Below are 25442 nucleotides of genomic sequence, written 5' to 3'. Positions count from 1 at the left end.
TGAAACTCATGATGAGGTCCCCATCCCCCTTTCTACCATTTATGCACTTGTCTGTGTTTTTCTTTACCCCAATACCCCAATAATATCTCCTTGAAATATTATTATTACTATTCTCCATATTTCTTTAATGAATGTAACTGGGGGGTGTTGGGTGTTGTTTTGTTTGATGTAATGAGCACTGCATTTTGTCTATAATGAAAAGCAATAAAAAAATAAAAATAAAAATATATACTTCTCCTTTATTTTAGTGGTTATTGTAATAAGTACCAGATAATTTTAACCATTTGGTTTCTTCCAAATTATTCTACTTTCTTGTAACAATAGGTAGGCGAGTTATTCCCCAATGCTTAAATTTATTTCCTTTTATGTGTGTGCTTCTGCATTTAAATATATATGTAAATTCAAAACTCCAAAACGTTTATTTTCAAATTGTGGGACAAAATGAGTACATAAACCGTGGGAAGCGATACCTCTCGCAAACCACTTTCAAGGCCCTTGAAAACTATTGCCTGCCTCAGTCTAATTTGCTTCGGTATTGCCAATGTTCAAAGTGCTCTTTCATCACCACACAGTGTGGTTTCTGTGAGGGAAGTGGCAAAGCAGTTTAGGTGAGAGCAACCTCATTCCCAATCTTCAAGAGAAAGGAAGTGCCGGGACCATATGAGCCACCATGTGAAGACTTAAGACAGGGGCGGTAAAACTTTTGCAGCCCGAAGAAACTCAAGTGTTAGAAACACAGAAAGATAAGCTAATTGCCAAATGACTCCTTAAACCTAGGTTATGGTTGCCACAATGGGATGCCTAGGTGCCTTTTTTTTTTATATAGTGATGATTAATCTCATTTCCATACCGCTTTATATTTTAAAGAAAATATCTCAAAGCAGTTTATAACACATTAAGACATCAAATAAAACAATCCAGAATAAAACAAATTCAAGCTTTTAGTAGTAGTAGTAGTAGTAGTAGTAGTAGTAGTAATAAAAAAATAATAATTTTATTTATATCCTGCCCTCTCCGGCCACAACTGGGCTCAGGGTGGCTAACATATAATACATTAAAATATAAATTCAGCAATTGACTGAAATACAGATTAAAATCAGATTAAAATCAAAATAAACTCAGATGGCTACCCACAATTATAACTATAGGGTTGGGGGCCTTAAGTATTTCAGACATATTGCTTTCCACCTATATTTACCTGCTTAATTTATATAGCTGCCCCATAGCAGAAGAACTCTAGGAAGCCAGTGTGGTGTAGTGGTTAGTGTCAGACTAGAACCTAGGAGATCAGGGTTCAAATCCCCACTCCGTCATGGAGCTTACTGGATGACCTTGGGACAGTCACAGCCTCTTTACCTACCTCATAGGGTCATCGCAGAGATTAACCGAGGAGCAGGTGTGAACCACGTACTCCTCTTTCCCAGCTCAAAATTAAAATTGGCATTGGTACTGATAAGAGTAGGATTATCTAATCCGTTTTTTAAAAGCCATGCAGCTTGGCGACCACCACTGCAAATTCCATCTTTCAACATTCAGCTTTGCTGGATGTTCTCAGATTCTAGTGCTATGAGAGACGGAGAGGAAAAACGGGGGGCGGGGGGAGCCATGCGCTTTCGATGCCTGGTGTGGATGTGACCCTAAACTCTGTTGCTCACACGGCCCTCTCCATAGTACTGTACTGCCTTGCACCACTGGGGCCCTGGATGGGCTTCCTGTGAAGGCCAAGAGAAACCAAGGTGTAGTTGGAACTGTGCACACCCCTTGAAGGAAAGATGGGATAGAAAGCATGATGATTATAATCTGTCAACTCTGTGAGTGTCATTCCCATTTTCCATTTGCTTGAACCAGATGTAACAATAGGAATCTGCTGTTTTCAGGAAAGGATAATTTGGGATGCGGGTGGCGCGATGGTCTAAAGCACTGAGCCTCTTGGGCTTGCCGATCAGAAGGTCAGTGGTTCGAATCCCCGTGAAGGAGTGAGCTCCCGTTGCTCTGTTCTTGCCAACTTAGCAGTTCGAAAGCACGCCAGTGCAGGTAGATAAATAGGTACCGCTGTGGTGGGAAAGTAAACAGCATTTCTGCGCACTCTGGTTTCCATCACAGTGTTTGTTCCATTGTGCCAGAAGCGGTTTAGTCACGCTGCCCACATGACCCGGAAAGCTGTCTGCGGACAAATGCCGGCTCCCTCGGCCTGAAAGCAAGATGAACGCCGCAACCCCATAGCCACCTTTGGCTGGACTTAACCGTCCAGGTGTTCTTTACTTTTTAACTTTAGTTAAAGAATTCTTTCCTCTCCATTTTTAAAGGTTCCCGAGGGGTGGCTACTAAACAGCACCCAGCAAATAAGCCGAAAACAGTTGCACAGAGAGACACCCTGTGCTTTATTTCACATCATGTAAATACAGAGCTAGGAACTTCCTCAGTTGTGCAATATGAAGAACTGTAACTGACAAGGGCTTCCCATTCCATTTCCACTTCGGGCTCCCCTCAGTTCCACTTTCTTGAGCTGTAACCCTTTCAGAGGAAACCTTGCAGGCAAAATGGCAACGTTCAAGCAATGGGTTCTGATTCTGGTGCTGCAATTTACCTGGGTGACATATTATGCAGGTAAGGAATTCTCTCTCTCTCTCTTAATCCTTTCTGTTGTCATTAAGCTTTAAAAATAACAGCTCTTGCAGAAAGCATCAGAAGCAGATTTGAGAAAAACTCGGGCAGGGGTGGGGTGAGGCAAATGGCCAAAAAGACAGCGGGGGCAGGGTGAAGCTGATCCTCCTCTATCTCTGCAGAAAAATGCACAGGATTGGGTTGTAAGTCACACCAGTGGAGGTGATGACTAGAGCCTTCAAATGGCTTGTGGAAACTGCAATTAACAGGAAACAGCAAGCTCCTAGACTGTAATATGCAGAGAACCGACTCCTCACCCTTTTTCGAATGACTTTCTCATCAGGGTATGTTTAATCCTCCTCAATAGGTGCCAACTTTTGCAAAGTGACAGTATCTCAACCTCCACTCATGGAAGGCTACCCTGCATCAAAATATATTGCTATACCGTGTACTTTTTCTGCTCAGGGATGCCCCACATCCACTCCGACCATTCTGTGGTTTCGATATCTTGCACATACCCACGAAGCCTTGTGCACTCCCAACTGCATAAACAGCACAAAGTTCAAAGTGTCTCACTTAACATCTAAGAACGAGGTTCAGCTTGGGATCAACGAAATCAGTGAAGAAGACAGCGCAATTTATTTTTGTGGGGTAGCAATTTCAAGTTCAAATTCCTCCACCTCCAAGCAAACTGGAAGCGGAACAGTGTTAGTGATAAGAGGTTGGTTGCTACTTTATTTTTTTATTTTTTGAGGGGGCAGGGTTCTCACTGGGAGAGCCAGTGTGGTGTAGTGGTTAAGAGCGGTAGTCTCGTAATCTGGGGAACCGGGTTCGCGTCTCCGCTCCTCCACATGCAGCTGTTGGGTGACCTTGGGCCAGTCACACTTCTTTGAAGTCTCTCAGCCCCACTCACCTCACACAGTGTTTGTTGTGGGGGAGGAAGGGAAGGGAGAATGCTAGCTGCTTTGAGACTCCTTAAAGGGAGTGAAAGGCGGGATATCAAATCCAAACTCTTCTATTATTTTAAGGAGATTTATATCCAGTGCTTTTTTTTTCCTCTAAAAAAAATGTTTAGAGGTACTCTCATTTTCCTACTCATACTGAAATACTGCCCCTCAACGAGGCCAGACTTAGATTCACAAAATGTTTAGGGGTATGTGTACCCCTGCATCCCCCCAGGAAAAAAAACCACTTTTTATATCTCACTTGCAGGTCAAAGACTGCTCCCTACAAATATTATTTTAATAAACTGTAAAGCAAAAGTGCTAAGGCAGGGTAGCCAGGCAGGGTAGACACTCCCAAGGTTTGCTGGACTAATGCTTTGGCTCTGCATAAGGATTTTCATATATTCAAACTAATCAGAACCAAAGAGATACAAAGCAAGCCTAACTCTCTCTAACTCAGTTGGTTGATTCACACACACGTGACAACCTTATCACACATGATAAACTATGTAAAAAATAAATAAATTGTCCAGTAGCACCTTAGAGACCAACTAAGTTAAGTGATAAACTATGGTTTACAAAGCTGGCAACGGGCTTTTGTCCTGCGTGTTCCTCCCTTGTTTTGGTGCTTCAGCCCAATTTGAAGAGTGTATTGCTATCTCAGAAGCAGAAAACTAAGTTTTAATGTCTGTTTGATAACCAGGTTTCTAAAACCACGGTTTGATCTTAGATTAAGATCCTGGTTAGGAAACCAGCCCTAAGCAGCAAGGTTTGTGTGTAATGGGAAATGGTGATTTGCTTTGAACCTGACTGAAGTGCTGAAGCTGGTGTTTCAGGGAAGGAGTAAGGGGAGGAGCTTGGAGAACTGACCGGTTTTATAAACAGCGGCATATAAAGCTGGAACCGTTACATCTCAACTGGCCCAGCAGGCTCTTCTTATGCTCTGATGGTCCAGACTCCTCAAGGTGGAATCAGAACAAGAAACTAGAAACGTAGAACCTGGGGACTCTGCAGCTCTTTTGTGGACTTTTAGGACATATGCGAATAATCGTTCCCATTTGAACATTGTACCTGCAAAATATAACTTTATATGGAACTCTTTGTGACATCTACATAGGTCTCTATGTACAAACAACTTGCACAACCTGTTGTGCCTTTGGGTCTTCAACTGGATTACATGGCGACCTCTTGCCACCCAGGTCTAGATTCTCCCTTTTCTTCCTCCACACCTACTTTTTCTCTCCTTCCCATCCCCTTCCTTACATAGAAGAGCCGGTGGTTTCCTTACTTTATGCGGTGTTATCACTGTTTTTAGGTCTCCGCTGATTGTTACTTGTTCCTTTTGATTAATGAAATCATTAAAAAGCGCAAGAAAATCACCATTCGTACTATGTCAATAATGCAAACTGAAACTAAACTAACAATATTCTTTTTGTTGTTCTTATTTTAAAAAAGAGAGTGGAACATACAGCCGAGGAGTTGAGTACAGCATGCTGGCCATTTCAGTTGTGCTGCTCCTCTACCTTGTTGCCTTGCTGGCAGTTTCTAAGTTATTCACTAAGGTATGTTCGTCTCTCTCTGTATCTGCTCTCTCTCAATCTCTCTCCCATACCAGATCCTAGCAGCTTTCCAATGCTTTCAATGAAAGAAACCCAAGACCAGCCTTGGGTTGCAAGTCTATTTGCATGCTGTGAAAATATTTTTTTATAAAAGAAAAAAGAGGGCATGTGATTATGACACCCTCGCCACTTCTGCAAATTCGGTTGCTGCCAAGCTAGATATGATGTCAGCCACATCCACTTCTTAAAAAACAAAACACCCCAAAACTGGGAATGTACATAGTAAGCTGCCTTATGCTGAATCATACAATTGGTGAATCTTCTGATTTGGACTATTGCAATAGTCCTTACGTAAGGCTGCCTTTACAAAGTTATGGAAACTGCAGCTGGCCTGAATTTGCGGTGGTTCTGCTGACTGGAGCAGGTTATAGGGAGCGTGTGACTCTCTTGTTACAACAACTTGTTGACTTACTGGTTCACTTCCAAGCCCAATTCAAAGTGCTCGCCTCAGCCTTCAAAGCTTTAAACAGCTGAGGACCAGGGTACCTCAAGGGATACCTGCCCCAATATGAACTTGTATCAGGTGAATCTCTTCTCTTTCTCCTGCCCACTTTGAGGTGTGTTTAGTAGGGACACAAGAGGAGGGCCTTTTTAGTGGCTGCACCCAAGCATTGGAATTTTATCTCTTGGAAGGTCTGCATAGCCCCCTCTTTGATGGCATTCTGTCTAGATGACAAAACCCTCTTTTTGGGGGCCTAGCTTTTGGTTTAGCAGTTGGCCACTTTTAACTGGATGTTTTCTGCTGCTTGCATATATCATTTAGTGCTAGAATTTTTTATGGTACTATGCTTATTTCATTTGTACAGTGGTACCTCTGGTTACGTACTTAATTTGTTCTGGAGGTCCGTTCTTAACTTGAAGCACCACTTTAACTAATGGGGCCTCCCGCTGCTGCCGTGCCGCCACCGCACGATTTCTGCTCTCACCCTGAAGCAAAGTTCTTAACCCGAGGTTCTATTTCTGGGTTAGCGGAGTCTGTAACCTAAAGCATCTGTAACCCAAGGTACCACTGTATATGATAGGGGGGAGTTTTAAAATGTGTTGGCACTGATGTACTCAGTGTTTGTTCGCCACTTTTGAACAGACAGGATATAAATATTCTTAATAATCCAATCAATCAATAAATTTTATGCAATACCCTTGTATCCACTAAAGAACTCAGGGTGGGTTATATTCCCCACCCACCCCCGAGTACACTGCAGTTACACCCACACCATACGCAGTTTGTTAAGGGTGCATTTGTAGCTCTGTGAGGGGTAAACTACAGTTCCCAGGATTCTTTGCAGGAAGCCATGTGTTTTTAATTGCGTGGTGTGGATGTGACCTGTATCTTCGCAATCATCACTTCGGGAGGTGGGTTAGGTTAACAGAGCATGCAGTTTGCCCAAATTACTCAGAGAGCTTCCTGCCCATGCAGTGACTTGAACCTGGGACGCCACAGTTTAAATCCCACACTCTACCCTGTGCACAGGGCTTCTGCTATCTCCATTTTTCACCCCACATGACCCGCTCTTCAATTTAACCTCCCAAACATTTTACTTCTCCATGTGACAGGTGGCTCCCATCACTATGATTCCTTGAACGCAACAGCAAAAATACCCATTACCACATCATCCCCAATCTGTGTAATGTTTGCTTAAAAAAAAAAAAGAGGTACCAATCCCCTTTGCTAAAATGCATTGTTCACCTTTGTTTCCACAGCCTAAACTCAAGAAAACAGAGAGGCATGTCAATGTTTGCGTAAGTGTTTGCAATCCTGTACACAAGGTAGCTAATGCATTCTCCAAGGGTGAATCTTTTTATGAGCAGGAAAAGGAACTACCCACGCAAAGGAGGGACGTAACAGCAAGCTTGGGGGAACCCTGAGGCCTACAGAGGGACAAAAAACTTTAGTTAAAACCCCAGTTCTTAAGAGAGACACCCTTCCAAGCTACTCAGTGAGGCCTAAGCATGCTCAGTAGCCACCCTTGAGAGAGAAACCCCCTTAGAAAACTGAGGGAAGAGGGATTATCCTGAAATGAGACATGGCTGGCTTTAACTCTTAATAGGAGCCTTCCACATGGCAACACTTGGCTGCATGTCCAGCCTGTTGCATTTCAAATCTGCAGTGGGCTGGCATATGGCAAGCCTTAAAAAAACCCCTGCAATCTTATACACACTTAGCAGCTGGAAGATCACAAAGTTTGTAGGCTACACAACAGTTTGGTTATCTATGGCAAGTTAATCCAAAGCCTGCAGGGAACCGCTGCTGCTGCATATGACATCTGAAAACAGATGTGCGCAGCCTCATCTCATGACTGAATTTCTCCAGCTGGGGAAATGGAGCCAGACTATGCCTGCTGGCAATCTGGAACAGAGGTGGGGAAACTGTGGTCGATTTGAATGCTGCTGGACTCCAACTCCTATCGGCCCTAGCCAGCATGGTCAGTATTCAGGGAAGCTGGGAGTTGGAGTCCGGCAACATCCAGGACGCAAAAGTTTTCCCCTAATCCATTTCTACTTTAGAAAGGAGGACCAGAAAAGTAATTGCACCACAATGCACCACTTTATGCTGAGATGGAAACACAGAATTCTGCTAGGGTTGCTTCCTCCTCCTCCTTCCTCTTGTGGTGTTACATGAAAGAGAAAGGGAGCACATGCTGAGTGGGTGGCTCTAGAAGTAGCCAGTTTGCATGGCTAGCAATAGGAACAGCAACGCCCCTTCCTTGTTGTGTCTGCTTTGTAACCGCCTAGTGGCAGAGTTCCATGGGGAACAGGCAGGTGATGGGCACAGGGCTGCACCTGACACTCAGGTGTGCTGCATTTGTGGAGATGGGAACCTGGCTAGACCGAAACAAAAGCGAGAGAGGGACCAGCAGGGAACGAAGCAATGCAAGGAAGAGGCCTGGGCTTCTGCTTGGCAGAAGCTGCCGCCCCTTCTCTTTCAGAGGCACCTCGACTCACATTTCCTCTTTTAATTGCTGCCATGTTTAAATGGGATTGTTTTCATTGCATGATATAACTACAGACGTTGGTATTCCAAATGGTACTTTTGATTGCGTATTTCAATTTTATTATTTGGTTATTTTGTGCCATTAATGTACACGGCTCTGTAGTTAATTATGAACGTTTGCATTTTAAGGTTTGTGTAACTGGTTTTCATACTTGGAGATTGCTTGGAAGTCTATTTGGGCACTGAGCAATATAATAGTAATAGTAATAGTAATAATAATAATAATAATAATAATAATAATAATAATAATAATAATAGCCTTGCTGCTATTTGCCAGGGCACACTGACCAACTTGTGCTCCCTTCCATAATATAACAGCAAGGAAGAGAGGCATGGTTGGGATGGTCTGATCTGGTTCTGTATAAGGCTACGGTCCTATGGCTGATAAATACCCCACCCCACAACTGTTAGTAACAGTCATGTTTCCTGTCGCATCGGCAGTGTCAGAAGGGGTCATTTTCTCAGTTTCTGTTTTAAAAACAACAACACGCCAATGTGCCCCACACTGCTAGGTGAGGACAAGTGTTCAAAGTCTCTTTTAAATTTCCAGGGTGGGGGAAGCAAAGTAGCCGTTTGTCGAGCGATCGCAAAGGAGTTTGGCAAAAAGAAGCGCAACAGGCAGCGGAGGCATGTAAGTAGCCAGGAGCATTGAAAGGGGGCAGGAACTGTGTTCATACAGGCAATCGCAGTGCATCGGTGACAGAAGGGGAAAGGAACCAATTGGGCGGCAGCACAGAGGCCAGGTTATAGGCTATGCTGCTATGCCAATGTTGCTCCAGCATTCTAAGTTTAGCAATGAATGCAAAAAGAATTATTATTGTCTTGTCTGTGCTGTGATTTGGCACCCATCCTTCCTTATCCATTTCAACCTGGAGAAGGTAGCATAGCTGTTCTGAGAATGGCGTAATTCTTCCTGCAACTCACACAAAAATGTATCTTGTATAAATGGGAATGTCGCAATGAAAAACAAGCTACAGAAAGTAGGCTTAAAAAACAAACAACCCAGTCTTACACATAAAGATTCCGGACAGAATAATATTTCATAGAAAGCTAATCCTTTTGAGCTTGCCAATGGATGCCAGTATGGTATAGAGTTCCCTTCACTGAGTAAGCTCTTGGAGAATTTGCAGTTGTTTGGGAAGCTTATGATTCAGCCGTTTTCTTCTGCTGGTACAGTGGTGCCCCGCAAGACGAATGCCTCGCAAGACGGAAAACCCGCTAGACGAAAGGGTTTTCCGTTTTTGAGCTGCTTCGCAAGACGATTTCCCCTATGGGCTTGCTTTGCAAGACGAAAACGTCTTGCAAGTGTTCCGATTTTTTTCCGCTCCCCCCCCTTTTTCTAAGCCACTAAGCCGCTAATAGCCTTTTAGCCGCTAATTCGCTAAGCCTTTAATAGCCGCTAAACCGCTAATAGCGCTAAGCCGCTAATAGGGTTGCTTCGCAAGACGAAAAAACCGCTAGACGAAGAGACTCGCGGAACGGATTAATTTCGTCTTGCGAGGCACCACTGTATATGGATAGCTATATATATATGTGTGGTTTTTTTTTAAAAAAAAAAGAGACAGAGAAGTGCGGTGCACCATTGCAGTGAACATGACTCTTTGGGATCAAGTATTTTGGGGTTTTATTGCACACTAGCAAACTACTGAACATGCTTCTTTTCTTTTCTTGCAGGGACATTTGGATAAAAGCCACAAAATGGATGAATTATCATAGCAGATGCACTTGCATGGGTTCAGTAGAACTGGAAATGTGAGTCACACATTAAACATCCGAAGGGGAAAAAGTGAGCTTCATATAGCAAAAAGCTCCTATTGTGTCATACTAAGCTAGGGCTGCCATACGTCTGGATTTTCCCGGACATCACCGGGATCTCAAAGGCAGAACTGACGTCCAGGGGGGAATTTTTGAAAGGCAGTCAATTGAAAAATCACTTTTTCTTGGCGTTTTTGTAAAAGAAAAGAAAAGAAAAGAAAAGAAAAGAAAAGAAAAGAAAAGCTCAACAACTTTCAGGGTGTCTTGGTTTTTACTTTTTGAAATAGTTAACCCAGAATGTTAAATGAAAATGTAGCATTTACAGTGGTGCCTCGCAAGACGAAAAGAATCCGTTCTGTGATTCTCTTCGTCTAGTGGTTTTTTCGTCTTACGAAGCAAGCCCATTGACGGATTAGCGCTATTAGCGGCTTTTAGCGGCTTATCTGCTGATCGGATCTGCTGATAAGCGGCTTAGAAAAAGGGGGGGGGAAAGGAAAAAAAACCAGCAGGAACTCGCAAGACATTGTCGTCTTGCAAAGCAAGCCCATAGGAGATTTGATTTGCGAAGCACCTCCAAAACGGAAAACACTTTCGTCTAGCGGGTTTTCCGTCTTGCGAGGCATTCGTCTTGCGGGGCACCACTGTACACATATGCCAGGAGCTGCCTAGAACTGGAATTAATTTCAGTGGCTTTACCACTAAAAACGGGGGCTAACAGGGAATACAACCTATTTAATCAGAAATGTCCTTGAGTTTTTAGTGGTGTTCCTTCCTTTTCCCTTCATTGATTTCCATCTTCCCCACATTCTCTCGCCCACCCTCACCCTTCTTTGCTTAGCTTTAGAGCTGCCTGTGCCTCTTCAAAAGGCGAGCCCATCTTGTACTTCAGAGGCCCACATATCTAGCATCCTGATCTCAAAGCAAACACTGGTCTTTGAACCATGAGGAAACAAATGCCAGTATGTGCTTGGTTGCCTTGCCAGGAAGTTGCGTTAAGTTTTATTGTACAGTTACCAAACAGGATCCTGGACATAAAGGTGTGGGAGAGAAACAGCAACACCCTGGAAATCCTGAGAAGTTACAAGCCCAGAGAGAGAAACAGAACTGTAGAATTGCAAAGTAAGATACGAAAAATGCAAGGACGTCGACCAGTTCACAACTCAGGCCAGCTTAAGCACAGGTTCTGGGGCCTAGGTCTTGCATGCTACATTATGGGGGCTCGCCCTAAATGGACCAGGAACAGCAGCACTGGTCCATGGTGGAGAATGGTGTGAACAACCAGTCCAGGGCACATACTGGGGCAGATGACAGTTGCTGGGTGGGTTTGCTATGCAGGAAAAGACCTGCTGAGGTTCAAGCTGCACCAAACATCTTAATTTCCCCAGTTCTGCTTTCTTCTTCTCCTCCTCCCTTTAAGAGACCACTTCCTGCTGCTGCCTCTTAAACCTACAGAGCAGGGAGCAGTAGAGGAGAAAGCAGGAAGTGGGAGAGCAACCAGGGAAGGGCTTTGTGGGAAGGAAGTAGGGAAGCAGCCAGGGCAAGGCAGGAAAGGAGAAGAGCAACCAGGGCGGTGTTGTCTTCCCCCTGCAAGGGCACCTTGCCCAAGGTCCCCTCAAAACTGGCAACACACCTGAGGTTAAGAAGCATCTCCAGGCATACAACTGTACTCCTGGGATTCTGCCCCGAACATGGGTGCTGCAGTGACCAGAAGGGCATTTACACAATTACAACTCAGGCACCAACTGCACCCATTCCTTATCGGATCTGGCCACTGTGATGCGTGACTTAGATGCGCCCCAGTTGGACTACTGTAACGTGATCTATGTGTGGCTGCCTTTGAGAAGTACAGTGGTACCTCGGGTTACAGACACTTCAGGTTACATACGCTTCAGGTTACAGACTCCGCTAACCCAGAAATAGTACCTCAGGTTAAGAACTTTGCTTCAGGATGAGAACAGAAATCACACGGTGGCGGGAGGCCCCATTAGCTAAAGTGGTACCTCAGGTTAAGAACAGTTTCAGGTTAAGAACAGACCTCCAGAACGAATTAAGTTCTTAACCTGAGGTACCACTGTATTTGGAAGCTTTAGCTGGTTCAGAATTCTGGGCCAAACTGCTGACTGGTACCGGTAGCAGAGAGCATTATTATTATTATGTTACTCTGTCATTAAAACAACTTCACGGGCTACCGGTTCGTTTCTGGGTACAATTCAAAGTGCTGGCTGTATCCTATAAAGCCCTATATGCTTGAGCCCTGGTTACAGGAAATATCGTAATTCCCTACATGAACCTACCTGGGTGCTAACATCCTCAGGTGAGCACCTTCTCTCAGTCCCATCGACATCAGTGACACAGTTGGTGGTGACACAAGAGAGCGCCTTTGCTGTGGCTGCTCCCACATTGTGTAATTTCCTCCCAAGAGATGTTAAGACTGGCTCCCTTTTTGGAAGACAGGAGTGCCTGGCGTGCTCTGGTCCATGGGGTCATGAAGAGTTGGACACGACTAAACAAAAAACCCCTATTTGTATCCTTCCACTGGCAGGCTAAGGCCTTCCTAGGCCTTTGAAAACGGAGGTGCAGACACTGGGCTGTGGTCAGGGCAAAGTGGGTTTTAATTTTTGGTTTTGAATGTGTTCTGCTGTATTTTAATTATTGTTTTTAACTAGTTTGTTTTTATCGCTCTGTATTTTATAATGCCGTTTTAAATGTTGTAAGCCACCCAGAATCCTAATTTGCGAGAAAGATGGGATATAAATACTAACAACAACAAATTGTGTGCACTCCTCAGTAGTGCTCAAGCAAGACGGGGGAAAAAAGTTCTTTGTCAACATGGCATTTTATCAAAATTAATGGGAAGTCAAATGTTTCTACTTTAGCACATACCGCATTTTTCGCTCTATAGGACGCACCGGACCATAGGAGAGGGAGAACAGGGGAACATTTTTTTCCCTTGTTCTCCCCCTCTAAAACAAGGTGCGTTCAAGGTGCATTCACCCAAAGCCTCCGGAGCGCAGCGGGAGTTCCCTCTGGGCTCCGGAGGCTTCAGGTTCCTTTTGACCTGCTCTTTGGGGCTGGCGGGGGGGAAGCGCTGCTTTCCCCCACCGCCAGCCCCAAAGAGCAGGTCGGGGAACAGAGCAAAGGCTGCGCGCAGCCTTGCCGCTGCCCCCGAGCTTGTGGGGCTGGCGGTGGGGGGAAGCGCTGCTTTCCCCCACTGCCAGCCTCAAAGATCCCTGAAGCCTTTGGAGTGCAGCGCGAGTTCCCGCTGCACTCCAAAGGTTTCAGGCTTCGGGGACAGCCTTTCTAGCCTCTGGAGGGCTAACCCCAAGCTAGAAGAGCGAGATGGAGCACTCCGCAGCGCTCCGTCTCCCTGTTCTGGCTTTGGGCTTAGCCGCGCATCCTGTATTCGCTCTATAGGACGCACACACATTTCCCGTTAATTTTTTTTGGGGGGGGGGAATGCATCCTATAGAGCGAAAAATACGGTATGTAGTTCAAAACAGTACAAAAGCTAAGAGATCTGTTGCGGTGGTTCAAATGGAATCCCAAACGATAGCGTGCAGAAAGGGGTCTCTGGACTGTGCCCTTTCCCCTGCCATGCGCCATCAGCTCCCAACCACAGATCCTGGTTTGTTGCAAACTATAGTTTGGCATTTTGTCTGAAACCAGGAACCTTTGGTTTGTGCTTTTCTTGCAAACCAGTTTGGAACTACCTCTTCCTCACAAGATATATTATTGCCACAAATGATGATTTATAAGCTTACATATTTCTTTTAAGAAAGACAGAAAGAAAGACAACACATCCTTCCCACTTTTCATGAGTGGATGAACAAAGAGTGGGAATAGAAGGTAATGCAGAAACTGAACTTGTAAAGAAGAAAGACTGGATTTCAAAGCCAGAACAAGTCTTTTCTCACCTCATTTCTCGTTTTCTTCCATGTTAACTCCCCCCACCCCCAGCAAAACATGACTGCCAAAATTTGAATGTATACAAAGTACTTTCTTGCAATTTGTCATCTGTATGATGCTGACGTATGGGTATCTAGTTCCATGGAAGAACAGACTCCCTGCAAATTAAGATTTGTCTTTGTAGCTTTTGTGCATGACAAATAGGCTGTAAGCTTAGTTTCCTTTCTTTGGTTATTTTAAATTTGCTTTGTACAGTGGGCATTATTGACCAAAATGCTGGATATGTGAGTTTTTGTACTTAGTTAAGACTAAATAAACCTTTAAAAAAACCACTCAGAACAAAACAAACAAAAACTCAGAACCACACACACACACACACACACACACACACACACACAAAACCAGAAAGAGAGAATATTGGAAAAAATGAACTATTATAAAAGTCAACTTGGAGCATGGGTGGAGTAGTTCCTTTGCAACTACAACCATAGTCCTTTGGGTGTGGAGACATAACCTCAACCAGGTATTGCTCCTTAAAAAATTAACTTGGTCCAGCCTTCTATTCTGACTACAGGCTATGACTGGCTGAAGCCTCTAAATAAGTCCTCCTAAGAGGCACTTTACATACGTGGAGCCATTGTTGCTTCCATACAGCTCTGGGAATGTGGTTTGGCTGCACTTGTTGGTGTACATGTTAAACATTTCAGAGCAACTGTGGAAGTGAGGCCAGCCATGTCACTCCAAGCAAGACATAAAGCGCCCATGGATTCTAGGCAGGCTGTCTGCAATTGCAAACAGCTCTTGGGAAACCCCTGCAGAACAGATTCTCATGCAATTGCAGGAGTGAGGAAGTCCCCCTTTCCTTCCCTCCCAACCCCCATCAATCAGCTGTTAAACACTTACCATTCTCCACATATGGATGAAAGGGCAGAACCAATGCCAGGATGACTCTGCCTCTCGTAGGCTCCAGTACACTTCTAATATCTTTTAATACAGTCAATGGCTGATCACAGCGATCGAGCAGATTCAAGCAGCTGATGACATCGTACTGGAACCCTGTGCTCTGCCATTCGTTGATGCCGAGCACTCTGTATAGGTAGAGGGGGAAAGTGTTGAGGGTTACAACCAGACAAGGAGAGATTGTTCTCTTTCTGCCTACAATGATGTGAGGCAAAGTAAGCAAATAATGAGTTAACCTCTGCTCATTAAGTCTAGGCCACTATGCAGATGATCCTGCAAAAGGAGTGTGGGCTTTATAGCGTTAGCATCTATTTTGCAGTGGGAGATCTGCAAATCAACATTATACGTCTTACTCCAATAAGATTTCATCACACGAACAGCAATTTGCTGGGTACATGCTGAAGAGGGAATAAACAGACAGGACCTTTATATTCTCCGCAGAGGAACTTGTCAGCTTGCAGAACGGTTGCAGCCTAGAGTGTCTGTCCCGATCGCAGATGTAATACAGTCAATAATTCCATCAGAGCCAGTGTTAGCATTATAATCTGTTTGCAATAACTCTAAAATGACAATTTTATACGAAGGGCTTGTATTAGCTCTGTTAGCTGCAGCTTGTCTTGAAATCGCCAGACACTAGAAAACTTTAAGAGGTTATACCAGCCACAGCTGATACAGCAGAACTTGGCAAATAATGGGGCTGGAGAAGCTGACACATAATAGAAGCCTTCGTCAGGGGACAATCAAAACGAGATGAATTTCTCTCATTTGTAAAGAAAAGGGAGTATGGCTTACAACTTCCCAGAGTCATAAGCATCTTTTTGCCAGAAACTCACCTAAGCCAAACAGGTCTTTGCACATGTTAATCAGCATTACCCAATCTGGAGTCCTTCAGATAATTTGGGTTATTTGTGGGGCATAGGAATTCGTTCATCCCCCCCCCAAGAAATATAGCCTAGCCCCCCACCAGGTCTGAGGGATAGTGGACCGGCTCCCTGCTGAAAAAGTCTGCTGACCCCTGGTCCAAAGTATCTGAAAGGAAACCTGCTTGATGCATTCTGATGGCCATACTTCTAATGTGCTCTAAACCACTGGTCTTCAACTGGTGGGTCGGAACCCCCTAGTGCAGGCACGACCAAACTCAGCCCTCCAGATGTTTTGGGACTACAATTCCCATCATCCCTGACCACTGGCCCTGTTAGCTAGGGATGATGGGAGTTGTAGTCCCAAAACATCTGGAGGGCCCAGTTTGGCCATGCCTGCCCTGGTGGGTCGTGGCCTGATCCAAAATGGGTCACAGCAGGAGCATTACTACAATGCAAATATATGGTAAAGGTTTAAGAAATAGGCCTCCAAATGCTTGCTTGGGTTTTCGTTATATTCATTCAGAAAAATAAGAATGGGCTATTTTAAAAAAGAAAAGAAATAATCATGGTACAGTCATCCTGCAAAACACAAGCTATAGCTTCTGTCCAACTGCAGGCACCGTATTTAATTCTGGGAGGGGGCAGAGGGGCAGGCGAGAGAAAGGAAGGAGGCACAAAACATTTCAAGAGTTCTAAGTTAAGAGACCCACAAATGTAATTCAGGCTAAATTGGACACTAGAGATCTTTGCTGTAAGTCAACAGCCCCTGTGTCTTGTTGTGATTTGAAGCTGGATCTCAAAGCAGCAAGGCAGGTCAGGAGCTGCAGAACCACAGGTAGCTCCAGGTGAGCAACTTGCTCTGATGAAGGTTGAGAGCAGACAGAACATCCTTAAGCCTCTGCCACTAGACTACGTCTGAAGGCTCCACCCCTTGTGGATAACCTTAGGATTCTTAGAGGACCAACCGTCTGGCACTTCTCCATAGCCTCTTGCCTTGTTAGCTCCCTGTACCAATGGACTGGTGAGGTACTGTGGGAAGCCTTTGTTTTCTCAGGCTCTGATACCCGTGAGGGTCCTGGCTCTGGACCTCTGGCCTAGTGGACTCCTGGTCTCCACCAACAGACTTAGAGCCCTAAAGCTGGCCTGGTTCCTTGTTTGGCTCCTTAGCTGGAGATTCTGCAGCCTGTGACTCAAGAGTCTTGATTGCTACTGGCCTCATGGCACCAAGGTTCCAGCTGGACTACTACAACTACAAAGGAAGCGGCGTGGTGCTGTGGTCTAAACCACCGAGCCTCTGGGCTTGCTGACTGGAAGGTCGGCAGTTTGAATCCCCGCGATGGGGGGAGCTCCCATTGCTCTGTCCCAGCTTCTGCCAACCTAGCAGTTCAAAAGCATACCAGTGCAAGCAGATAAAAAGGTACCACTGCGGCGGGAAGGTAAATGGCGTTTCCAGGCGCTCTGGTTTGTGTCACAGTGTTCCACTCCTCCAGAAGTGGTTTAGTCATGCTGACCACAGGACCCGGAAAGCTGTCTGTGGACAAACGCTGGCTCCCTCGGCCTGAAAAGTGAGATGAGTGCCGCACCTTTGACTGGATTAACTGGGTCCTTTACCTACCTTACCTTTTTTACTACAACTACAACACGGCTATTGCTCAGCTTTCCTCCTTTCAGCAAGCGCAAGGGGAATGCACACATTACCCCACTGCCCCATGTCTGAAAAACCACCTTGGATATTTTGCAGAAAGGATATACAGTTGTACCTTGGTTGTCAAACGCCTTGGAACTCGTATGTTTCGACTCCCGATCAAAAACCGGAAGTGAGTGTTCTAGTTTTCTAACAATTTTTGGAAGTCAAACGTCTGGTGCAGCTTCCGCTTGGCTGCAAGAGCTTCCTGCAGCCAATCAGAAGCCGTGTTTTGGTTTCTGAATATTTTGGAAGTCAAATGGACTTCCAGAACGGATTCCGTTTGACTTCCAATGTATGACTGTAAATCCTAATGAGATTTTTTTAAAAAAGCAAACAGATTGTATCTTCCCTAATTTGCAGAAATAATTATAGTTATCAGATAGAAATCTTGTAACAGCCTATATGCTTTGATAGACCATGGCAGGGGTGGGAGAGAAGATAGCTAACGTAGTATCACTGACGTAGCACACAGCCCACTTAGCAAGCAATATACCTGTATTTCTTCTTCTGAAGCTGCCAAATCATAGTTTCAGACAACTCGGTAGCATAGGTTTCTTCAAAGTGAGGACTCATGACTTTTGTGACTTCTCCATCTCCTGCTCCTAAATCGAGAAGCCGGCGGGATTTCCAGTCTGGATTTATTTTAAGCAGTCTCTGAAATTGTTCGGGTGAAAACACAAACATGGAACCTCTTCCCAGTAACCTGAAATGTTAAAAGACGACAAGGTTTTATTTGTTTATGAACAAAGTGGGCAAATTTAGGAAGTGGAGACAACATTTCTTTCATTTCAAACCAGTGTGGACATAGCGATGGGAAACCTTTTAACCGTTTCCAGAGTGGTTTAACATTCAGTCCCTATGGGTTTTCCTAACTATTGTTAGCACCGTTAACATCTACAGTTCCTAGGTTTCTTTAGGGGAGGCCATGACTGTTTAAAGTGGTACGATACTGCTTTAAATGAATAGTGCAGATAGGGCTTGACCTGGGTTGGCCCTTAACCAGCATTTAAAGTCGCCTGATGAAGAACTGCAGTATTTTACAACAAGCTGCCTGGCCCAATAAAAGACAACATTCCACCTACTCGACATCCAACTTGCAATGCCATGAAGCCTTATTGGGGTGTCCAAACTTTTTTCAAAGAGGGGCAGATTTGATGAAGTGAACATGTGTGAGGGCTGACCAAAGGGCCAACCAAAGTTGCCGAGCTTTTTCTACTATTTTACCCCAGGAAATAAACTGCCACAGGCACCAGATTAAACCAACCGGCGGACTTTGGACTTGCCTGCCTTACATGCTGACTTTAGATTCAAAGGCATTAGAGGAGAAGAGGACTCAAAAAAGGTTAGCTTTAAGAAGACAAGAGTGACAAGGAAGATGTAAAAGAATAGAAGAAGAAACAGACTGAAAGAGATGCTGAAGATGACATCGTTAGAGCAGTGGGAAAGGAGATTAATATTTTAAAACGGTATAAACTAGCAGCAAAGACCACAGTAGGTATCCGAAGCTTCCTTGTGCGATAGAAAAGAACGTGGAATGGCAAATGAGCCATTCATTAAGGAATCTGCAGCAGGGACAATTGGGGTCTCTGTGGACTGTATCAATGGCATCTCTGCTTGTCCCACTTTGAAGTCTATATTGTAAGATTACAGTAGTTGTGCCAGAGGTGCAAGTGAATGAAAGAATAAGGAGTGGAAGAATCCGGGGGGGGGGGGGAGAAAATAATTGGTTAGCAAGAGACACAAGAGGGAAGCAACGCATTAGTCAGGTCAACCACAGGAAGGAGCCCAAGCTGAAGGGTAAAAAGGTGATCTGTGCCAGCGAGTCCCAGCTGCAAAGAGCAGAATCATGATCAAGAGAGAGGACACGGGAAGGAGAGAGAACGGCTGGTGAGGACAATGAGAGCAGATAAAAAGTGGGAAAAGTAAAAACGTACCAATGCGCGCGGAATGGAATGGTCCGGAGGGAACTGCCATTTTTATAACGGGCGTTGGAAGAAAAACATGAAAGCAAGTGGCATTCACTTTTCAAAGACCAACCCCCTGGCAGTACATCTGAGCATCCCTCACATAAGTTGGCTCAAGGGCATTATTCCTAAAGACACCGCAAGAAGGCATTCAAAGTAACAGAAACCTTTTGGACTGGAGCAAAAACAGCGAGGATACGAGGGGATACAGCGAGGCACTGCAGTCGACTGTGCACCCCACAGGAAACGTCTAGCTGAGAAATATGATTGGCTCATGACATAATTCCTCTCTCACTGAAACAGCAGCAGCTCAGATCAAACTGTATAGCAGGATAACGTGTAAAAGGGTGTATTTTTTTTAAAAAAAAGTCGTGGTATTTCCTTCACTCAGCTAAAGAGGATGTAGAGTCAAGCATGCATCAAAGGAAAACATAAAACCTAGAGTCCTTTGGAGGGCCTGGCATTAAAGGAAACTGAGCAGCTGGGTGCAAATGCCAGGGTTGCATCTATGGGATGCAGGATGCATAGCTCTCAAGCAGCTGTCTGCCAGCATATTACTGAAGGTGGTGCTAGGCAAGACACACCACCCTGGCAGGTGTAACGCACGTCTCCCCAAATATAACTCAGGTGGCTAGGAAGGCCCAACAGAGACTCCATTTCCTCTGGGTCTTGCAAAAGAACAATGTTGAACAACAATTGATGACCTCCTTCTTGATGACCACAATAGAAAGTGTCCTCTCATACTGTATCACAGTGTGGTACGTTGACTTGACAGTCACAGACAGAAAGTCTTTACAAAGGGTGGGGAACACAGCACATGATATCATGGGCTGTCCCCTGAGCCCGCTAGACGACATCGCAAGGGATCTTTGCCTTAGGAGAGCGAGAAAAATTCTCATTGACGATTCACACCCCAGCCAGCACCTCTTTAATCTTCTACCCTCAGCAGGAGATGTAGAAGTATAATCAGTTGTAAAAGGTAAAGGGACCCCTGACCATTAGGTCCAGTCGTGGCCGACTCTGGGGTTGCAGTGCTCATCTCGCTTTATTGGCTGAAGGAGCCGGCATACAGCTTTCGGGTCATGTGGCCAGCATGACTAAGCTGCTTCTGGCGAACCAGAGCAGCACACGGAAATGCCGTTTACCTTCCCACCAGAGTGGTACCTATTTATCTACTTGCACTATGATGTGCTTTTGAACTGCTAGGTTGGCAGGAGCAGGGACCGAGCAACGGGAGCTCACCCCATCACGGGGATTCGAACCGCCGACCTTCTGATCGGCAAGTCCTAGGCTCTGTGGTTTAACCCACAGTGCCGTACCAACAGGCTAAAAAACAGTTTCTATCTGTGGGCTGTTAGGCTGCTGAACAGAAAATAATATAGTGCAACTGATTTTCGGGGTTGGTGTGTTGTGCGACAAGCACACAAAGTGCAATGGGATTGAGTGAGGGGGGGAGGCTCGGTTAATTTCATTTTACACAGGTTGTACATTAACAATAAAGGTATTATTAGTGTGTACGTGTAATTTCAAGAATACTGATTGGGTAGTGGTAGGTCTCTTCCTCAGTATCACTGTTCTGATTGAATTTGGAGACCCTCCCCCCAATAAAGCAGCTTTTAGGTCTTCCCCCAGCTTGAATGCTTAGTTATGGGCTCATTTCTAAGGAAATTTGCTACAGTGAAAAATTTGGTTGAGGGCTCCAGTTGCATATTAGTTCAATTTGTCAGCTCAGGCAAAGCTCAGGCAAAGCAGAGGAGGTGGCCTTAATATGTAGAAATGAACTGGTGTTGTGTTTTTTCAAAGGACACTAAAGGGCAGCTCTCTCCATGCTGAGTATCTGCTCCAAGTTTCCTGTGAAAAACCAGTTTGAACAGACCCTTCCAAGACAAGCAACTCCATTCTATACTTGGCTATCTTCAGTCTTCCTAGGCTAAAGAGAATGGAGAACCATTTGATTATTGATCGAATACCACTCTCCCTGCTTCCATCTGTACACACTGATATATAGAAGTTGAGAGCAAAAGCTTTACACCACGCTCCTCTTGAGTTTGGAAGCAAAGAGAACTGCTCCGGTTGAAATGCTCCGGCTCAAATGGGATTTTTTATTTTATTTATTTCACAACTTTGATATACCACTCACAACTGGAACAACACCTCTAAGCTGTTTACAAAAAAACACACAACAGGATTAAAACGATCAATTATTAAAAGTGCTGTTTAAAACAGTCAAAATCAAACAGCAAGCAAAAAGAGATTAAAGTACATTTCAGCGTTCTACATCTCCAGGAAGGCTTTCCTGAACAAAAATGTCTTAAGCAGGCACTTAAATGTTTCATGCAGAGATGCTACCTATGGGGGAATTCTAGAAATCAGAAGTGGCTCCCCCGGCACTAGCGTGGAGAGAAAGATGGGGGTGAAGTGAGGGGATGGGTGGGGAGATGCGCTGGCAGACGCAATCCAGCACTCGCACTGGTACATCCACACAGAGCCCACCTTCCTGCCTCTTTGCTTCTCCCCCCTAGGTAAGCTGAAGCAGCACTAGTGCTAGGAGGCCAGGTATATGACAATGTCCCTCTTCGCCAGCTGCACCTGCTAGAAATGTCATAATCATGCTATTTTTCCAGAAAAGAGGTGCAGGATCCCACCATGAACACCTCCCTCGCTCTCTTAGAATGGCAATGGCGCCCAACTGAGAGGTGCCGGAATTGTGTTCCTGGGAGCTCTGGCTGAAAAACAGCCTCGGTCGCGAGCAAGATACCAGGAGGCAATATTAACTGAGCTATCCCGAATGCTACAAGGTATGATGGCTGTTAGGACCAGCCGTCAATGGCAATTAGCCATGGCGACGGTATGCTCTCAGAATATCAGTCTCTCAGGGACTCATGTTCTCCTTGTGGGCTTCCCAAGAGGCATCTGGAAACAAGATACAGGAAGCAGGATACTGAATGAGATGGACACATCAGAAGATGCATGCTCATTCTTCGTGGAAAAGTTGTCGCTGCACTGTCAAAGCGACAATTCCTGCTCCCCTCCAAAAACCAGGGCAATCACGTGGCATAGCTGCCCCCGAGTCATCTCATAAGACACCACTTAGGAAAACGCTTCATTTAACTAGGATCTGGAAGTGGACTTCCCTAGTGCAAAAGTCAAGCCGCACAAGAGAAGCAAGGGCGTTTCTTTTTGAGCGTGAGACCTACACACCCTCCCCCTCGCCACTTTCCACTTGGCACTTACCCATTGATAGACGTCCTGGACATAAACAGGCTAAAAACAGAGGACACGAAGGAGTGATAGAGTTGAATGAACAGCCAGCCCGATTTCTCAATACTGTTATTTAAGAAGATCTGTGTTCCTTGGTCAAGGTAACTCTGGACAAAGATAGGCTGAAGAGATTCACACAGCTGCTCTGTATTGCACACGTACCACTGCAGGGGGAGGAAAAGGGACAAGAATCATTATTCACATGTCGGCACTAGGCCTGGGCAATATAGCGACCTATCGCCCAGGACCGGTATGAGGAGCAGACCGTGATGCTGGTTTCACTCAGCGGTATATCGCTGGTGAAACCGCTCCACTCCTGAGTCCCTCTGCTAGCAGCACAGCTTCATCCAGGAGATGCTGCTAGCAAAGGGATTCAGAAGCACGGCGGTTTCACCAGGAATATACTGTTGAGTGAAACCAACGTTGCGGTCTGCCCTCATATGGCGCAGAGGGAGGAAGAAGCTGTATCGGCAAGGTGCTTGTTCCTCCCTTCTGCATCTTTGAACTGCTCAACTTATGGGCACCCAGTTGCTGCTCCCTTCAGCCAAGCGTTTAACAGAGCCCCTAGTCTGCGCTAGCTTGCCCAAGCTGACAGCGGGGTGGGGGCTCTGTGAAACTGCCCCCCCCATCTGAGCAACCCCGAGGCCTCAGCAGCATCAGATCGCTCAGCTGGGGTGGGTGGGAAGCTTCTTCTATGCCCCAGCTGTGAAAAGCCCAATGCTGCTGTGGTGTCAGATCGCTCAGATTGGGGGCTGGAAGAAGTCTCCCCCCATCCCATCAGATGGGTTGGGGAAGACTTCTTCTACGCCACAACTGAGCGAACCCCGATGTTTCTGAGGTGTCAGGGCTCGCTCAGCTGCATTGGCCCTAGCCTGCAAAGCACTGGGGTGTAAGGGCCTCAGGTCCAGCGGTGAGACCAGCGGCCGTTTCACCCTGTGTCTAGCTGGCTGGGGCCAAATGCAGCTTGTTTCAACATCACCAAACCACGATTATCTGGCTGGGGATAGATCATGATGTTCAAAATCTAACATCGCCCAGCCCTAGTCGGCACTGCCAAGCCAGGCTTAAGCAAAGGAGAACGATCTTTGGACAGTATTCGAAACTCCCATTGTTCTAGGCACATTTTGCGATAGGGAATTCCATTAGTGTGAGCAGTTTTTGAGCTCTGGGTGCAGTACTGCGCCTAAGATTTCACATTAAAACTGCAGAGTGGAAGGAAAGGAGGACCTTTTTCTGCCTCCCCACTTCCAGCCACTCTCTTAAGAATATTAGGGGGGTGGGCAGTGGAAGGACTAGACCATATGAAAAATGAACATAATATTTTAGATTCAGTTCATTCATTTTCAGCTTTGTATTCTTGTTATAAAAAGGCTCACCTAGACATTTCATTGTTACACCCATAACCTAGGTTTAAGGTGCCATTTAGCTCCTAGCTTTCATATCTCAATTTCTAACACTGTCTTCGGATTGGGGAGGGGTGGCAGCTTAGTTGAAAAGCACATGTTTTGCAAACAGAAGAATCAGGTGATGAGGGCCTCCGGCTGTGACCCTGAGTGTCAATGTCTTTCAGGTCATATTTACACCCTACATGACTTCCTCCAAAGAATCTGGAGAACTGTAGTTAGTTAGGGGTGCTGAAAATTGTACTATGTAAGCAGTAAACTAGAAGCTCACAGGAACTGGCATCATGAGACTGGCCTTAGCTGGGGACGGTATTCTACAGTTGGGGTGCCAATAACAGATAGTGTCCCATCCTCACTCACCACTTGCCTTGCCTCAAGTTGGGAGTACACAAAGAAGGACCTCCCCTAAGGGTCAGACAGGCTTGTACAGAAGCAGACAGCTCTTAAGGCACTCTTGGCCCAATCAACTATTTGGCTTTTGACTGCTAAATTCACCTAAAATCAACTGTGTTCAGAATAATATCTAATCGGTGTGACAGTGGTATCTACAAAACTCTCGCAGCTCAAACTTCAACATTCCAGCATTTGCTGTTCCCTGTTCAAGAAAATACTTATGCATATAAATGCCTACTGGCACTATTAACACACAATTTATATTTATATCTCAAACAATTCAAATCTTGTGCTTTGAAATGAGCTCTATACAACTCTCAATCTTGCTACCCTACCCTACCAAAAGAGCTAAAAGGAAGAATCTAAAATGGTTTGGGTATTTTAATACACAAATCCATTCTTTCCAGTTGGCTTTTAAGATATTAAGCACAGTGGTCTGTACGCAGTGTTCCAGGTTGAATGCCAGCATATCAAACTAGCATTCCTTCCCTGAAGTCATCAATTTATGCCAACAGAGAGCCCAAAGCTACCTACAACCACATTACTGGAAAAATATTGCAGATTTCGGAAGGTGGTGTTAAGTTTCCAGAAGCATGCCTGGGAGCTTTCCAGCCATGCATAATACATTACAAACATGTACCTAACTTGTTGCACACGACCACTCCACAGCTCCTTTAATCTTGTTGCTTCACTGATTCCTGTTCTCTTTGCATACATTTCAGAGTATTTCAACCTCACTATGCAAGTTCACATTTTCTGTTTTGGAGGTCAAACTGCAACATTATTCAGTATCACTGCACTGCACTTTGCTAGCAGCGGAAAGAGGTGGGTGAGGCCACATGCATCAATTCAAAGCAGAACATTTGTCCTTGGGGAAGGAAGGAAACGTGAGGGCCTTATTAGAGGTGGGAATGAGAGGCAGGTATAGGTTGGGAGATAACTTCAGTGGCTAGATCTGTGATTGTTCAGATGAAAAAACGCTGAGAGGAGAAAGATTGACAGGTGTGAGGCCTTCTCTGTGGTGGCACTCCATGGAACATCTCTCCCCTGGAAGCATGTCTAGTGCTGATGCTTATGGCATTTCAGTGCCA

General features: G+C 45.2%; 2 protein-coding genes across 3 annotated transcripts in view; one reads left to right on the top strand and one right to left on the bottom strand.

Annotated features, from left to right (window-relative positions):
- The window catches only part of METTL9 (methyltransferase 9, His-X-His N1(pi)-histidine), a 28782-nt gene that overhangs the window by 1226 nt on the left and 2114 nt on the right, over window positions 1-25442 (bottom strand). The window contains exons 2-4 of the mRNA XM_083474485.1: window positions 22529-22719; window positions 17824-18033; window positions 14724-14908 (exon numbers count right to left, since the gene is read on the bottom strand). Coding sequence (XP_083330611.1) covers window positions 14724-14908; window positions 17824-18033; window positions 22529-22719 — 586 coding nt within the window. The remainder of the gene's footprint in view (window positions 1-14723; window positions 14909-17823; window positions 18034-22528; window positions 22720-25442) is intronic.
- On the top strand, window positions 147-10174 carry IGSF6 (immunoglobulin superfamily member 6). 2 transcript variants are annotated; one of them, XM_083474558.1, is made up of 6 exons: window positions 147-2607; window positions 2972-3325; window positions 5004-5110; window positions 6869-6934; window positions 8710-8790; window positions 9834-10174. In XM_083474558.1, the coding sequence occupies exons 1-6, from the start codon at window positions 2541-2543 to the stop codon at window positions 9873-9875; spliced, it is 717 nt and encodes a 238-aa protein (XP_083330684.1). In that variant the 5' UTR covers window positions 147-2540; the 3' UTR covers window positions 9876-10174. The 2 variants fall into 2 exon arrangements, with proteins under 2 accessions (XP_083330684.1, XP_083330685.1); XM_083474559.1 differs by having other exon boundaries at window positions 1014-2607; window positions 6869-6907; window positions 9834-10173.

This window comes from Podarcis liolepis, assembly GCF_965112155.1.
Source record: "Podarcis liolepis genome assembly, chromosome: 14".
NCBI classification, from domain to species: domain Eukaryota; kingdom Metazoa; phylum Chordata; class Lepidosauria; order Squamata; family Lacertidae; genus Podarcis; species Podarcis liolepis.
This window is presented reverse-complemented; position numbering and strand designations above follow the sequence as displayed.